This window comes from Solanum stenotomum, chromosome 1 (assembly GCF_019186545.1).
Source record: "Solanum stenotomum isolate F172 chromosome 1, ASM1918654v1, whole genome shotgun sequence".
In the NCBI taxonomy this organism is placed as follows: domain Eukaryota; kingdom Viridiplantae; phylum Streptophyta; class Magnoliopsida; order Solanales; family Solanaceae; genus Solanum; species Solanum stenotomum.
Genome location: NC_064282.1, coordinates 21967509 through 21986148, shown reverse-complemented (window position 1 = coordinate 21986148; position 18640 = coordinate 21967509). Strand labels below are relative to the sequence as shown.

The window sequence follows — 18640 nt, the reverse complement described above, 5'->3', positions numbered from 1 at the left end:
TTCCAATAAATAAAAGAATTTATCTATAGAGAGAAAATTTTAAAAAGAAAATCCACTTTTTAAGAAAAATAAATGTGTCTATTGAATACCAAATAAAATGTTATTATTTTTTTTGCCAAAAAAATAAAAGTGATGTACTTTTTGCAAGTTAAATCTATAAGTTGTTATGCTATGTTGATTTTTTCATATTTATTAGTGTTGACAATAGTATAAGTCAGGTCGAAAACCTAGTAAAGTTTGTTATGAGGAGACCAATTGAATCAAGGCTTGATGCCTATAAATATATGACCAGGTCCTTTCTCATCTCCTCAACTTTAAGACAACCGCCAAGATTTAAAATACAAAATCTGTCAGTTATAGAAGAAGCATGCGTGAAAGATAGAATCAAATGTTTCAAACTTTTGAAACGCGCTTTTACAACGATTTAACATGTATATATTTTAATCTCATTTTCTCGTAATCTTTTTAATTCATGTAATAATCAAATGACATAAATTAACTTACATAAGATACTACAACATATTTAAGATCAATATCAATATATACAAATAAACGAATATATTTTAAAAGATCGTGTCATGAATCATTTAATGGTGTTGAATCAAGCCTAGTTAAAAAGATATTTCCTACATAGCAATTGATTTGAACTCGTCCTTACTTCATTAAAATCATTCATTAATTTATGTTCACTTTCAATGAATATTTTTTAATTAAATATCAATTTTTACACTTGATAGATTTTTTTTGTGAGAGACTTTTGTGATACACTCAAATTTATTTGTGTGATTTATGATACATTACATTTTAGACTTTTCAAATTTTTACAAATTGTATAAGATTACATAAAATTAAGTTTGATGTCTATACGATCTTGCTGTAAAATCTTGAAGAATCACATAATTTTTTTTTTTAAGATTTGACTACAACACTATATATAAGAATATTTTGTTGATTAAAGTGTACCCCTCATGATTCAACAAAAATTTTTAATTTTAAATGAAGTGTCAGAAACTAATAAATATTTATCTTGTATAAAATTCAATCACACATAGTGAGAAAAAAAATTATTTTAATTTTTTTCATTTTCTTCTGGCGTTCAGATAAATTCAAATACTTATCTAAAATCAAAGAAAATAAATATCAACATCAATGTTATTCACCTTTTTAAATTATAGTAAAATTAAAGAAAATACGTAAAATACCCCTTGAATTTGACAATCAAACTTATTTTAGCACTTTAAGTTTATGAGTGTTTATCTACCTCCTTATTCATATTCTTAGTGAAATTAGTACAATCCAAAAGTTAACGTGAAAAATAAATAAAATATAACAATAAAAATAACGCGTATGAAAAAAATCAAATAAATTTTTGTATGAATTTTTCAAATTCGACAAAATTTTATGGTCAAATAAATTTAAAAAACTATTTTCAAGGACTATTAGGCGTTTTTCTCGAGATTTATTCTCTTATTTATTTTTTATTTATTTTCCTCTTTTGAGTTTTTTTCACTATTATACAAATAATAATCATGGATTATATTAACATATTGGAAACTTCAATGAGCTAAATTTGATTTTCGCCTTACATTATAAACAAACTCATATATTAGATTTTCAAAATCAAATAAAATTTTATCATCAAATAAGTTTTTAAAATATATCCCAAGGACCATAGGCGTTTTTCTCAAAATTTCTTATCTTATTTTCATTTTTAGAACTTTTTCCTTTAAAAGTTTTTCCTATTAATATACAAAGGATCATGGATTTTATTAACATTTTGAAAACTTTAATGGGCCAAAGTTGAATTTTGCCTCACTTTTATAAACATTTAAAAAAAAATTAAAATTCTAAAATCAAGTAAAATTTTATGGTCAAATAAAATTTTAAAATCTATTCCCAAGAACCATAGGCGTTTTTCTCGAGATTTCTTCTCTTATTTTCTTTTTGAATCTTTTTCCTTTTTCGAGTTTTTTTCACTAAACAAACAAGTATGAGTTCAATTAACATTTTAAAATTTTCAATGAATCAAAATTGCTTAAAAATATTTTTTTGTACCAAATTTTCAATCATACAAAATTTTATGGTCAAATACTTTTTGAGAATCTATTCCCAAGGACCATAGATGTTTTTATCAATATTTCTTCTCTTATTTTCTTTTTATAATTTTCCTTTTTTGAGTTTTTCCCACTATTATACAAATAATTATGAATTTAATAAATTTTTTAAAAACTTTGATGGATTTTTTTTTTAATCTTTACCTCATTCTATAAATAAACTTATGTAATTAAATTCTAAAAGTTAGACAAAATTTTATGGTCAAATAGGTTTTTAAAATTTATCTCTAAGAATCGTAAGCGTTTTTCTCGAAGTTTCTTCTCTTATTATACAAATCATCATGGGTTTTATTGACATTTTGAAAACTTCTATAGGCCAAATTGAATTTTACCTCATCTTATAAACAAAAGTTGTGTATCCCCAAACTCTCACAAGCCACGCCCCTTCCCCTTTCTCTCTCTCTCTCTTCCCTCAAAAGGGCTTTTCCCCAATTTAAACTCTTCAAAAATTCCTCAATACACATAAATCTTTATCTCGCGTATGGCCTTTCACACAGCTTGCCCAATTACCTGGTACTACATTCTTTTATTTTTATGTATTATTTGATTATAATTTTGTTTATTTTTCTCTCTTTCTCTCTTTTATTATCACTCTTTCTCTTTAGTCTCTCTTGTCTAGGCCAAGAATGCCAAATGGGGTTCTTTGTTTTATGGTTTTAAGTTGTTTACTGGGGTTTTTATGACCTATTGAGTGTTTCTGGAGGTGGGTTTTGGTGATTTTTTGGTGTAGAGGAGGATCTGTTAGGTTTCTCTTTCTCTTTCTTTATCGATGGATGTGAAATCGGGTTCTTGGGTTTGTGTTTTGTTGTTTTGTTTGGAATTTCTGACCCAATTGAGTGTTTTGGTATTTTTTGGTGCAGTCGAAAGATCTGCTTCTGCCCTCATGGGTTCCCGAAGGGTAAAAATGAGTTCTTTGGAGATGTGACTAAGCTTGAGGAGTTTCTCAAGGACCCATGGGGTCTTAAGGCCAAACAACCTGCTACAATTCAGGTTAAGGTGCCCAAGCTTAATGTTGCTCCACCCCCACAGGCGCCTGTAGGTGATGGGGGAGGTGGAAGCGGCGGGGATGGTGAGGAGGCGGCTGCTATTGCTTCAGCTCAGACTAAGCGTGTTGCTTTGCAGAAAAAAGCTGCTGCTGCATCTATGGTGGCTGAGGATTTTGCTAGACGATTCGAGTCTGGTGATGTGGAGGTTAGGAACCGCAGTTCTAAAAAACGTAGATTTGCATGAATTTGAATGTGGAATGTGAAAATTGTGATTGTTAAATCAATTGACTTCTCTGTTGTCCTATTTATCATAGTCAGGATACTGACATAGATGGTTGCTGAGAAGATCTGTTTTCAGATCACTTGTCTGTTTATATTTCATGTGGATTGTATGCCATGACTATTGTGTTTCTTTTTATTTTAATGCTGGCTTGTTCTGTTGAGGGAGAAAATAATTTATGTGGTCCACAAAGGTATAGATATTCTGGTTTGTATGAATGCTTTTAGGGTACTTGATAATTTAACTCCATTTACATTTTAGACTCTTAAGTGTTTGTATAGTATTCCACTATAGGAGGAGAAAAGATACAACAGAATATTTAGCCTGTTCTGATATCTTATCTCAAAAGAGAATGAATTTTCATGGTGCTTCCTACAGGATTGAGAAAGATTTTTCATGGTGCTTCCTATAGGATTGAGTAATTTATGGGTTAGTCAGTTGGACAACTCTTCATAGAGCAATCTGAAAGTTCCTTTTCTTAAGGTTGTCTTGAGTGAGGCAAGCTTCATTAAGAGTTGTCCAACTGAAGCATATGATCTTTGTTAGGAGCTTAGTCTTCCATATCAACTTCCATGGCCAGTTATCAAACACTTCATTAGGAGCATATGAGATTGCATAGCCTGCTTTCACTGAGTATCTACTACCTTGTCACTGCCCCACTTAACTTGTCTGCTTCCCAGACATTTATCACCTGGCCTTCTAGCCTAAAAAACAACTTGACCACTTCTTTGATTTCCTAGTCTTGTAGGTTCCTTAATAGTACATTCCAGGTGTTTGTCTTCTCTATTCTGAGAGATGGAGGAATTTGGTTCACATGCTATTTGAAAGAGACATGGGAATTCCTCCATCAGAATGATATTGTCCATCCACCTATCCTTCCAAAACTTTGTATTATATCACAGTAGTACATTTAAGTTATTTGGCTATAATGACTTGAGAGTGTGAGAATGTTCTATGAAGTGGACAACTTTAGACATAATGTTCTAAGTTTTTTGTGGTTGATGTATTGCAATAATTAACATTAATATCAACATAAAACCCCGCATAACATAATCAAGCAAAGGGTCGCTTTGTAGGGTGGATAAAAATAATGCTAAATAGAGTGTATTAGTAATGCTTGCATTAATTATACATAGATTGTTTCTTATGCATTGTTTGGTTTGGTGGATTAAAAATAGCATGCATTGCATAAAAATATTTATTTATAAAGATATCCTCCACAATAACCATGCTAATGCATGCATTTTATCCCCTTGCATTACTAATACCTAGAAATTCATGGTATTAGTAATGCACACTTTAATACACAATGGAGTGTATAACTAATACAATCATTACTAATACACAGAGCTAATGCATGTATTGTATTTGTTAATACACTCTACCAAACAACCCCTAATTGGTTGGCCACATGAAAAAAGTTAATCAAAGTATAACAAATACAAAGTTTGGTTGACGGCATTAGAGATCCAATCAAATATTGGTGATGAATCCCTCTCCCCCTCTCCTCTTTTTTCCCTAAATAATACCTGCATTAAGTTGTGTATGAAACGGTTATTATTTTATATGGAATAGAATGTGGTATAAGAATACATATATTCGCAATGTGGGGATTAAACCCATCCCAATACAAAAATTCCCTTTTAAAGTAAGTAATTCATGTATAACAATCTTCTTGCTATTAATGACTGCATTAACAATCCCATCATTGTTAATCACCATATAAACAATTCCTCCTCACATAACTAGCATGCCAACCAAGTGACCCGTAAAAGTACAGGTCTGCTAGTGCTCCAAACAGCAGTGGTCTAGAAGTCATTTGGATTTAAAATCTCAACAATGGTTGGGATGTTTCTTTTGTCGTTCCTCAAATTCAACCAAATAGATGTTGTCACTAACCAGCAGAATTTTCATATTCTAAAGGTGCACTGTTACTGAACATGTAATAACCCCTTTTCATTGCTCATTCTACTGATGTTCATTTCTTCTCCTCTTGGGGGTGTGGAGGCTGGGAGCTGGAATCATAAATTGTTACATGATACCATTCAATCTTTTTATTTACAAATAAATATCTGCCCTCAGGGCTCCATGAAAGATGTTGGTGGAGAAGAACTGGGTCTATCGAATGTCAAAGTGATGTGTAGGCTATGCTTTTCCGGTGAAAATGAAGGAGGTGAAAGAGCAAGGAAAATGATGTCATGCAAAAGTTGCGGGAAGAAGTATCACCGAAACTGCCTGAAAGCTTGGGGTCAACATAGAGGTACTTTTATAGGCCACAAGATTTGTCAGTTTTTAGTGTTGTACTTTTGCTAATATGCCCCTTCCTACAGATCTCTTCCATTGGAGTTCATGGACATGTCCGTCATGCCGGCTTTGTGAGGTAAAACTTTTGATTCATTTCAATAAAATGATAAAACATAGTTGATTTTGCTTTTTAATAGCTGCCCAAAACGTGGCAATTGTACTATGAGTTGCTTTCTTTTTCTTTTTTGAGAATAAGAAGGTCAAAGCTAATTCGACAAGACATTGACTTTTATTACCTGGAAATAATAAATTAATCAGAGATATTAACTGATGCCCTAATTTTCTTTGCTAGCCATATGTAACAACCAGAGTTTTTCATATTTAGGCATTTTTGGTTCTAGTCTGCTGCCTAGCCCTATGATAGGTCACCCATGTCAGTTTTGACTCACAAATCTTGGGTTAGGTACACTGATTAAAAATAAGATCCTGGCAAAGGCGATGTCAAAACTACAGAAAGAGGTTTTTTTCAATATCTCTGTCGGCATGGACAGTCAATTGAGAAAAAGATATTGCTTTTAAGTTAATGATCTTAAATGGATCCGTCCATATGTGTATGGTGTACAACAGTCAATGGAGATGGTGAAACAAGTAGCATTTGACCCATGGCCCACTTATACGCAATCCCATTAGCCACTAATCATACACTTGCCATATCAACTACCCTTTGTCCTGTAAGAAACAGGGTAAGACTACTTTCCGCTAGATCAAGTGGACCCAACTCAGATAAGCACCATGTCAAAGCTAATTAGCTAGAAAGCGATAATAGCTTATAATGATAAACCCATGTTGAAACCCCAATCCCTGGTTGTGAGAAGTTATTTGATGACACTAGATGATTTCTTGGATTGTTAGACAGTTACCTAGAAAGTGGGCTGGTGGAAGGTACCTAGTGGAATTAATTGAAGTCCCTGCAAGTTGGTTGGGGCACCACAATTATTTAAAAAGAAGTCATTTAATGTGAAATGAGTCACTATTGGTTAGATTCATCAAACACATGAAATTACCTAAATAAATGAATTTAGTACTTATAAGATCAAATAGTGATTAACATCATTATTTTCAGTACCTGTTATACAACAATGACTATATATAAACTCAATACATAAACTGAAGTAGAAATAAAATAAATTTCAACAAGGTCACAGAGTAGTGATGGTCAATAGCAGCATTGATTTTAGATTCTCAATAAATTAACTATAAAAAGAATTAATCAACTATAAGAAGAATTATTTTGCAGCATCCAATTTCATATTAAATTGCTTTATAAACTATACATAAAGTTGAAAGGGAAGCAAAAAGAAGCTCAAAATTAGCAGTAGTTGAAGATGGGGACTTGCATACAAGGAAAGTGTCATCTTTGAAGAAGAAAAATGAAAAAGAAATTTTAAGGATATACAGAATCCTTGCCTTACTACATAGACAAGTCAATCCGGTTGATAATTTTGCTGTTTGGAGGGAGAGGAGGGGGAGGGGGTTGGAAGCAATGGTATGTTCTTTGATTCCAATGTTTGGAGGTGGGGTTTGGAAATAATGGAATGTCCTTTGTGAAGTCCTTTCATGAGAAACTATTGGTTAGGGAGGAGATGACCTTTTCCATATAGCAATATGGATCTCAAGGGTGCCGAGGAAGGTGCGCATTGTTTGCGTCAGTTGGTGTTACATGTGTATGGTAGCGGGTGAGGAACTGTCCTTATCGAGTAGGATTATAAATGAAACTATGGGCTGGTCTTTTTTTTTATTTTTAAGTATTCTTTGCATAAAGAAACTCTTCTGTTTGATAATTGGACTTGCATTCTGGATCATTCTCTTGTGATAATTGCATTTTTGGCTATTTGATGTCTATGTCATTGTTCAACTCATGTTCTTATGCTCACTATATTGCTCATATATACTGACTGTATGTATGCTCCTTGTTTGGTCATTTGGTGTAGGGCTGTCGAAGAACTGGAGATCCAAACAAGTTCATGTTTTGCAAAAGGTGTGATGCAGCTTATCACTGTTACTGTATGCAGCCTCCACACAAGGTTGATTCTCGTGTCTTACTCTTTCAGTTTTGTATAATGGTAAAAGTAGATTATACTTAGTTGTTTTTGGGATGTGCAGAATGTCAGCAGTGGGCCTTATTTATGCCCCAAACACACGAAGTGTCACAGCTGTAGTTCTAATGTTCCAGGAAACGGACTGAGCGTGAGGTATGTAGTATGGGGCCATGAGCAGCTAGTGGGGCATTCTCTTGTATTCAAGTTTTGCTATTAATGTTAATTGTACACTCTAATTAACTCCATTTCAGTTAAAATGCTTATTCATGTACTTCTCTATGTTGTTTTTTCTGTATCTTCACGGAGGAACATCATGTAGGAGTTCCGGTTCACCTTATATATTCTGATAAGGGCTTTGAAAGCAATATAACTCAGTTCTCTAGTTTTGGGCTTGCCTGTAGCACCGTGAATTTTCCACACTAATGTCTTTTTGAGATTCCAAATACAAATTATTGCAATAGCATAAAATAATATTGTGTGCTGCATGTGATGTATGGAAACATTTAAGGCATTGCATATCCTATGCAAATTATTTAATGCTTTGCATATCCTATGAAAATCATTCAAGGCATTGCATTTTCTATTGCCTCTGAACTATTGATATCTTGATCTCTGGCAGGTGGTTTTTAGGATACACTTGTTGTGATGCCTGTGGAAGATTATTTGTGAAGGGAAACTACTGTCCTGTTTGTTTGAAGGTAGATGTTATGGTGGTTTTTATTATCTGAGATTCTCTTTGTTTAATCTTACAATGAGGTTCTTTGTACTATGGTGGTTTACTTATGCGGCGTAGCAAATTTGTCGGCTAGTACTACGTGATGTCTTTTGCTTTCATTGCCTTTCCTAAGCAACTGAGTATTTTTCTTCTCATGTTTTTATGGGGAATGCAATTAATTGTTTTCTATACTGTAGGTATATAGAGATTCTGAATCAACCCCTATGGTCTGCTGTGACATTTGCCAGCGCTGGGTGCACTGCCAATGCGATGGCATCAGGTTTACCTTAGATATTGCTTTTAATATTATTACTTTATTGGTTTTGCTTTGGTCCTTTCTCTTGAAGTGCAATTTTATTTCTTAATATGGGGGCAAATATGGATGTGCATTACGTTAAGACTTTTCTGTTCTGGAATTAAATATCACAAATTTATTATTGACAGTATCCTGTACCTTTTATGGCGTTCTTGCAGCAGATTTTGCTATGTTAAAATGTGGAAAGGGTTTCCAAGAGTAGTCTCATCATTCCCCAGTGACTTTTATTGCTTCATTGAATAACTGAATGGCATTTTGGGGACTGCTGTTTATGCTGCATAACTGAATGTGCATTACGTTAAGACTTTTAATTTAAATTTTCTAGAGATTTGATAGCTTTGCAATCTCGGGCTCCTACTGTTTGTAACTCCAGCTATTTAGATACTAAACAAAAAAAGTCCCCTTCAATTATTTAGGATCTGTACTTTTTTGTACTCTGTCAAGGGGAAGTTGGATCTTTTAAGAGGTGCCTAGCGCTTTCCTCAATATGAAAGAGGAAGCTTCTGGTCTGTTTTACATGAGTTGAAGTGAGTGCTTAAGGGGGATAAGCTTCAGTGGGCTAGGTAATCGGCTAACTCGGAATTCATTTTTAGAGCCAAGTCCCAAGGAGGCAGGTTTAACCTAGCACGAGAAGTACTTTCAATTCACACAATGGGTCATCGCGCTTGGTCGAAAAGCAAGTGACGCGAAGCTACCGTGTGCTGCATTATGATTGAAGCCCTCTACCCTTCAACTATTTAGGATTTGTCCTATTTTGGTAGGAAAAAGATTAGAACTGCTTCACAGATATGGCAACTGAGTTCATTAGAAGGGTTAAATTTTGGCAAGGAGAACTGTTATCCATTGGAGGGTCAAGGGCCTTTCAAGATCTTGATTAACTAATGACAGATCGTTTCAAACAATGGCATACAATTGGCATTATGAACATTTTGTATAGTATAATTTGTTGATAGTTGTGGAGGAAGTTAATTTGTCTCTAAAAGAATGCCACAATTTAACTTTAGAATTTTCCCTTTCAGCCTTAATGAAATGATTTATGGTCATACAAATGGTAGGCCACAAATTTCAAAAGTCGTGATGACATAATGTGTCGGCTTGTTAATCTTTCATTGACTAGATGAATTGTTTGTTGGAAATTGGAAAGATGCAAATGGACGGATCAATTATATTTGATTCTAATGAAGAGAAGTCTTTTATTATATTTGAGTTAATTTTTTTTGGAGCAATTCAGAAGATTTACATTTCTCTCTTAAATGAAGAATTCGAAAAAATAATCCTGGAATTGTTATTGAAATGATTATTTTTCCTGGAATAGTTATTGAAATGAATTAATACGAGTAAGTATAAAATATAATTGAACAAGAGAAACAAAGAACTTAGACTTTTTTTGTGTCTCTTAAACTCGAATTAAGGGAAGTATTTCCAAGAATATTCTCATCATTCCCCTTGACTTTCATTGTTTCATTGAATGATTGAACGACATTTTAGGAACTGCTGTTTATGCTGCATTCTGCCTTGTTAAGAGTCGAGTCAGTTGACTGGGCGCTAGTTCTGATTTCCAGAAAGCTCCTCTTCTTCCCTTCACTATATAAATATCCTGACATCTTTGTGGTTTGCCAATTTGTTCTCTTGTCATTCATGCGATATAAAACTGTTAACTTATGCAACCTTGATTGTACCTTCCACTGAAGCTTTGAGAGAGGGACTCCATGGGAACTTTGAATTTGAAAATGGGTATTTTCTTTGCAGCGATGAAAAATATTTGCAGTTTCAAGTGGATGGAAATTTGCCGTATGCTTGTCCAACATGCCGCGGAAATAGTTATCAGGTTTGTTTACGGCAGTGATTAATTTCACTATAAAAGTTAAACGAGAACTCTATCCTGATAGTTTTCTATTAATGTTCTCAGGTGAGAAATCTTGAGGACGCTGTTCAGGAGCTTTGGAGGAGGAGAGATGTAGCTGATAAGGATTTAATTGCAAGTTTGAGGGCAGGAGCTGGGTTGCCAGTAGAAGATGAAATATTTTCTATTTCACCCTTTTCAGATGATGAAGATAGTACTCCTGTAGTAAAAAATGAACATAGTCGATCTTTGAAGTTTTCTCTTAAAGGTTTAGTTGACAAATCTCCCAAAAAGAGACAAATCTCCCAAAAAGAGCAAGGAATATGGAAAGAAATCTTCTTACAAGAAATATGGTAAAAAGAAGGGGTTAACTGGACCAAATGAAGGACACCCTGATGCTCCATCTGGTGGATATAGTGCTGGTGATGTCAAGAATGAAGAATTGCAGGCTTATGGGGAATTGGATAGCTTTTCTTCTCCCGTTGGTAGCTTGACAGAAGGTATATGTTCAATTAATCAGGCAGGGGTCATAAAGCACAAATTTATAGATGAGGTTACTGGAAACGCGGGTAAGAGGACAGTCCAAATGAAAGGTAGCAAGCCTCAGCGTTTGGATGAGGATGATGTTGGAATTCAAACAAGCATGCCAAAGACCTCTAAGGGGCCAAAGCTTGTTATACATTTGGGCTCGCGGAATAAAAACATAGCAGGTTCCCCCAAGTCCGATGCTTCAAGCTGTCAGAAAGAGCAAGATTTGACTACTTCAAATGGTAATTTTCTTTCTATATATTGTCTTCGGGTTCCTCTTTCTTTCCAATTTCTTATTTGGATGAATCTTGTCTACAAACTATGCCTTCTCCCTAGAATTTGATGTCTGTAAATATTCTTTTCTACTAGTTTGCGTCACTTATGACACAAGCTATGGTTTTCTAAATTGTTGTCTCATCCAGATAAAAGGTTCGGCCAGTGAGAAAGATGTATATAGTTTTCCTCTGTGCATTATTATTTCTTGGTGATTTTCTTCTATGATTGGTAAGACTTCATAAATAAGTTTCCCTATGGCTTTAAATGTTAAGAGCGCATTGCGTGATATGTGGATTAAGTGCAATTCGTTGGTTCAAATCCTGCTGTCGACAAAAGCCTATTTTAAGTGAAGAAGAGTAGATGGGCGTTCTCATTTTCCCCACAGTTTTGAACATTATGTCACTGGCCATCGAGGATTTCTTGTTTTAAAGGAAGGACATATAAGTTGGCTAAGGAATATCATGAAATGCCATGATTCTTGGGTTGCTTTTTGTTAGTAGAAGTCATAAATATTTCTAATATACTTGGTTATAAAGAATAGACATATAAGTTGGCTAAGGAATATCATACAGTACCGTGATTCTTGGGTTGCTTTTTGTTAGGAGAAGTCAAAAGTATCTCTAATGTATGTTTTTGCAATGCATTTTGTTTTAGATAAAAAACTAGCATGGATGTAAACTTATGCAGCATATTTCTTCTCCTTTCCTTGGTTAATTGGTTGCTTATTTGGCATATGAAGACTGTGTGCTTTGGTAATCATGTGAAATGATGTTTGTTCTTATTTTTTTTATTTTTTCGCTTCTTCTTGACCTAAGTGAGAAATTCTTGTGAAAGTAAAGCAAATGGAAGGTGTGTGTGTGTGTGTGTATATATATATATATAATATATATATTTAGTACAATAAAGGTGACATGACATGTATATTTAGTTTTCTTTGGTCTGGTAATGAAAGATCTGTTCTGTGCCTGATTAAATTCTCCAATTCTTGTTCTGCTATGGTGTTCCTTCTCTAATTTCTATGCTACATTAGTTGAGATTCTTTCCTCTGCGTGAATACTTGCATCTGTTCAATACTCTATGCTACATTAGCTTCAATACTCCATGCTCTGTTCTTATATGGTGTAGATTCTCTACTTTTTGGTATACCTCTTGTATATGGTATTTTCCCAACACTAACAACATTATTTATCTTATCAAAAAATATTCTTAGATGTACTTCTTTGTTAATCAGGTAGTGAGGATCTAGTTCAGCTGAGAGAGAATGAGAACTCGGAAAGGAATGACACTGCAGCTAAACTTGGTGGTGGAAAAGGTAAGACGTGTTGTAAATTGTTTACTTTCTATGTTGGGGGTGGGGAAAGAAGATAATATTGTATTTGTTGCTTTTAGGACCATACTTTTGGTGTTCTATTAATAACTTTTCTTTTGGCTCTCGTTTCTGTGTCTGAAGGACATAAGGTGGATCATATGGACCAAATAAAGGGTCAAAATCATAGGGGTAAAGAAAGCAACTTAATAAAGATCAAGAAAGTTAGCTCAGAAGGTACTAATTTCCCTGCCAAAGTTGGTGGAAATTTTGCCGATGGATCTGGACCTTATCCTCCAGTCAAGACTTTTGGTATAATAGGAAAAAGAAGCAATGACGGTAGTGTTATTACAAGGGCTGGAGCTGAAGTTCCTGCTACAAGGGACAACAAATTGGCTTCTGTAAAACATGCCGAAGCTGGGCCCGCTTCTTGTGATGACCTGAATGACGAGAAAAATAGCACACCTTCAGTATCAAATTCAACGAGAAAGGATCCAAAACCTCTCCTAAAGCTCAAGTTCAAGAATCCTTACCATGAAAATCAAAATGCCTGGGCTTCTCCAGGAGAGGAGGATAAAAGCATGGTTAAGGGCCAGAGGTCTAAGAGAAAGAGAGCACCAGCCTTTGGAGAAAAAGCATCAACCAGGGCTGATGATAATTCATCACAGCGGTATGAAGACAATACAATGGATGAGTTCTTGGATGCTAACTGGATACTGCAGAAGTTGGGAAAAGATGCAAAAGGAAAGCGAGTGGAAGTTCATCATTCGTCTGATAATACCTGGTAAGCTTATTGTCACATCAAGCTGGCTACTATGCATACTTAAAATTTATGCAACTTTAATGGAAATGAGTGCTGTGATATTCTGGATTAGTAATCATGATAGCGATGAGAAAAGGGCAATTAATAGAGCAAGTGGATTGCGTTGGAATACAAGGATATAGTAGGATAAAAAAAAAGGAACACATTATCTATAGTTACAATTTTCATTTGGGATTTTAACTATCAAATAGATGAGTATTCATATAAATAAGTACCATACTTTCTTTGATGTGTGCTAGTTTGACCTTTCAATTCATTTTCTTTTTCAGGCATAGAGGGACAGTCGTAGAAGTCTTTGAAGGGTCATCGGTTGTGTCTGTTGCTCTTGATGATGGGAAGAAGAAGAACTTGGAACTTGGAAAGCAAGGAATACGTTTTGTATCTCAGAAGCAAAAACGTTGACTGCTATTAAAATTGGTTATTAGATGCAGCGTATTGCGACTTCTGATACCAAGAGCATGAACAACTGCTGATTCCTAGAGTTGTTCTTCTTTGGTGGACTCTTAAGGAAGTAACTGATCATTGCAGGTCGAATTTCAAGATTACTGCTCCCTGCATCATGTGTTAGCTAACCTTTGCTTACCAGATTTACATGTAAGGTCGTTGGTTGGTTCTGTTTTATTGTTACCTTTTGTTTCCCAGTGTACAGATTCTCTTTCTGGTCAGAGGTAGAACACAGTTTTTGAGCCTTTTGGTGTTACTTTAGATTAATCTTTGCTGGATTTGCAGTTTTAATGTAAAATTTCTAGAGATTAGAAAGTTCTGTTCCTACTGGTTGTAACTCAGGGTAGATGAGATTTTTATACTTATTGAAACACACGCAGTATCACTCTACACTTTCAGAAATTTGTGATCAAATAACTTTGTATCATTGTATCGGTATATTAGTGTGTTATTCGATCCTAAATTCAAACTAGAAATATTTCAGATACAATCTTTATATAACTTAAATAATCATTATATTTCTAGATTATATAACTGGTCAAAAATAATGTTGACATCAAACTGATAAGTAATTTTCTGTTGGGTACACATTTATATTTTCTAAATAGTCACTCATGTTTAGGAAATTTTCTAGTAATATTACTTTTGTTTCTTTTAGGACTATAATATCACCATGTTATTTTTATTTTCCTCAAAATATATTAACAAGTAAAAATATCCTTATCTCGCCTTATGAGATGAAATGTCACATTATTCTTTTTTTTTCTAAATAATATTTTTTTTAGCTCTTTTAAACTACCCACATCTTATACCCGATAAAAGATTATTATAGAGTTGCAAAACTTTTTTACCTTAGCTCCCTTGGATTCTGAGGCAAAATCCTATATGAACTCCACTAGTTCTTCAATAGTTATAATTCATTTATCTCGTAATACATGTCTGATTTCATTTTTTGAGAGTCAAACTATTTAAATGATATTTAAAGATATATTATTTTATCATATTAATATTAGAACAATTACAATTTATAATATTACTGAATAATTTTCCAAATGTGAATGACTATTCACTTAATTTATTTCAAAATATGGTGAAGGTTTTTTCCAAGATATCATTAATGATATTCTTATCACAATATCAATTATGAAATAATTTTAAACAATGAAAAGTTATATACTCATGAATAGATTTCAAATTTTATCGCCTTAAATTGATCCAATCAAAATATGCTTGTGTAAACATAAAATATATTTTTAAGCGCCATAAAATAATGACAGAAAAATATTTATCTTTATTTGAATCTCGATTTAATGTTTGTTATTATCTTTAAAGATGTCTACCATATCCATCACGTCAGATGTATTTCAACATAAAAAAATCAAGATTGAATATTTTTTGCCTCATATATTCGGTGCAATATATTCATGCTTAGAAATTTATTAAATTAAAATTAAGAAAACGAAAGAAGCAAAAAGGTATATATAAATGTAGAGAGACTATTTTATTCGTTTTGCCTTCTCCAACGGCCACTGGATTCACCTCAGAAGTAGCTACAGCATCATCTCTCTGCTTCCATGTAAAACCCTAAACCCTATTTTCCTCATACATATTTTTTCATATTCTTCATTCTTCTTAGTTATTGGTATTAATTTTGTGCTTTTCCCTTTTTTTTTTCTTTTTTAGTTTTTGTTGTTTCGTTCTCGAGTTCCTAATTTTTGTTTGTTCTAGTCTTTTTTTTTTTTTTTACATCGAGAACCTCATAATTAAGATATTTTCCTGTTCTCACCTTTTTTTGGGGTGAAAGTATTCAGTGTAGTGATGGGGTGTTTCTGAGATTTTTGATATCTGGAATATGATTAAGATACTAAGCAATGGAAAAAATAGGAGAAGTTGTTTAGGTGCTATTTTATTTTGGTGGAAGCTGGAAAAGGTAGATTATAGGGAGAGAACATAGGAAGATTGAATTTTTATGAGTTATTTTTTCTAGCAATACGTAATCCAATCCATCTCTTTTGACATTATCTGAATGAGCATGGATTGTAGAACGTTTAACTTTGACTCGTCTAATATATGAGTGGCAGATAAAAATACCCAAGTGATTGTTAAGAAATTAGTTTGAGAGAAAACCGTATCCAAGTTTAATTTATCAGGGATGTAAAATTTTGAAAATTGTGATAATTGTATAAAATAATGACCTATCTGCCCTAAATTGTGTGATACTCCTACTTTGGATGTTCTAAAATGTTACACTATTCCAGTTTTGGCATTATCTATAAGTTTCACAAATTTCAAGAATCTAATTCCTTTTAATATTCAAATTTTAAATTTGGATTTGATTTTTCTATTTCAGACTCTCTAAAAAAACCCTTGATTTTTACCCAATTATTGCAAATATTATGTACAAGTCAAATTTGAGAAATTAGAATAAGAAGAAGAAGAAGAAGAAGAAGAAGATGAAGAATAAGAAAAAGAGGAGGAGGAGGAGGAGATATTGGGAATTGAATTCGTTGATTATTTTCTCATGTTGATGGAATTGAATAGCTGTTACGAATAATGTAAATAAGGAAAGAAACTAATAAAATATTACATAATCTGTTTAACTGCCTAATTGAAGGGATTAGAGAATATCCTCATATCTACACTATCTAATTATACCATCTTTAAATATTCTCATATCTACACTATTCAATTATACCATAATTATCACTCCCCCTCAAATTGGAACATGTAAGTCATATGCTCCTAGTATGCCACAAATATAGTTAATTCTAGATCCTCAAAGTGATTTTGTGAAAATATCCGCCAGTTAATCCTTTGAGTTGACAAAACTCGTGCCGATGTATCAGACTCTATCTTTTCTCGAATGAAGTGACAATCTGCTTCGTTCTTTCATGAAACACGACATTAGGAGCGATATGTGGTGCAACTTGGTTATCAATAATCTATGTCATCGGTTTAACTCCTCCCATTTTCAATTCTTGGAGAACTTGTCTCAACCACATAAGCTCAATACTCTTTCTGCACTTAATCTAGCTACAACAACTTTCTTTTTACTTTTCCAAGATATTAGATTGCCTCCAATTAGAACATAATAACTTGAAGTGGACTACTTGTCAAAAGGAGATCCCACCCAATCTGCATTAGAATATCCAATTATGTTGGTGTGTCCCTTGTCTTCATACAATAAACCTTGTCCCGGAGAGCTTTTGATACATCACAGGATGCGAATCACTACGTTCCAGTGACTATCACAACTATCACAAGGTGATTGCAAAAACTGGTTCACTACACTTAACAACAAATGAGATGTTTAGTCGCATGATCATGAGATAGTTGAGTTTGCCAACAAGTCTCCGATATCTATTATGATCTTTTAATGGCTCCCTTGTTCTGGAATAAGCTTAGTATTTGGATCCATGAGACTGCCCAGTTGTTTGCAATCCAACATATCAATGTCTTCGAAATGTCCAAGGCATATTTTTTGTGTAATAGCAATTCCATGGCCATATTGTGCCACTTCAATGCCCAAAAGGTATTTCAGCTTGCCTAAATCCTTAGTCTAAAAGTGACTTGAGAGGTGTTGTTTGAATTTAGCAATACCTTATAATCATCTTATGTGATAACAATATTATCAACATAAGCAATTAAAAGATATGTTTGCCATGAGATGAATGCATATAGAAAACAGAGTGATAACTTCTGTTCGGATCATTCCAAACTGTTGGGGTCAACGGCTCAAAACTCAAACCCAGTCTTACAACTTCCTTCCTACGTCCCGTATAGGGCTGGGCATTCGATAATTCGGTTTTGGTATTTCTTTTTCGGTTTTTGTAATAGGTGAACCAAACACCGAACTGAAATAATTCAGCTCGGTTCGATTTTTGTCAATTCTGTTCGGTTTTTGTTAGTTCGGTTCGGTTCTTGTTATTCAGATTTTTGTTAATAAAATCAAATACCTGGAGGATGGTCGCCGGTCGGCTTGCTGCCGCTGGTCGTTGGTCGCTGAAATGAGAAATCACTGACTGCTGAGACACTGACTGGTCAGCTGCCGCTGGTTGCTGATCGGCTGCTGGTCGCGGTGGTCGCTGGTTGGCAGTGGTCACTGGTCGGCGGGGGTAATTAAAGAATGGTGAGGGATCAGGGAAGTGGGAAGTGCGACGTCACTACTCGCTGGTGCCTAATGGCTAATTTTTAAAAGTTGAAAAATGAAAAGTGAAAAACCTAACTTAATTTTGCATTTTCTCTATAATATTTAATATTAATAATTAATATAATATTAATATATATTATAATATAATATATTTCAGTTTAATCAAGATACCAAAATATACAAAAATACATACCGAAAACCGAATCGAAACACCGAAAATACGAAAACATATACCGAAAACCAAAATACCGAAATCGAAATACCAAAAAAATTCGGTTCGGTATTTCGGTATTTATGCCTAGCGCTAGTCCCGTAGGACTTCGTACGATCCATAGGTAGGACTCGTAGACTTTGCATCAGCGCCCAAAATTGACCTTTTTCCTTTCCAATTCAACTTCCAGTTTTCGAGGTATTATATTTGGTCTATGCGATCGCGACACCTGTTAAGGCCACTACTTACTAACTTTTCACCAAAAAGACCAAAATGCTCTCAGAATCCTCGTAAACTGAACCAAA

General features: G+C 33.9%; 1 protein-coding gene and 1 pseudogene across 2 annotated transcripts in view; both read left to right on the top strand.

Moving 5' to 3' along the window:
- The first annotated feature begins 2491 nt into the window (after positions 1 to 2491).
- Positions 2492 to 18640, top strand: part of LOC125853510 (uncharacterized) — a 113363-nt gene continuing 97214 nt past the window's right edge. Inside the window, exons 1-3 of the mRNA XM_049533205.1 lie at positions 2492 to 2627; positions 2975 to 3305; positions 5463 to 5553. Of these exons, the coding sequence (XP_049389162.1) occupies positions 2596 to 2627; positions 2975 to 3305; positions 5463 to 5553 (454 nt within the window). The 5' untranslated portion in view covers positions 2492 to 2595. The remainder of the gene's footprint in view (positions 2628 to 2974; positions 3306 to 5462; positions 5554 to 18640) is intronic.
- Positions 10835 to 14412, top strand: LOC125853520 (uncharacterized; annotated as a pseudogene). The gene is made up of 4 exons (XR_007445176.1): positions 10835 to 11367; positions 12633 to 12713; positions 12852 to 13491; positions 13800 to 14412. The product of XR_007445176.1 is annotated as an uncharacterized LOC125853520 (transcript).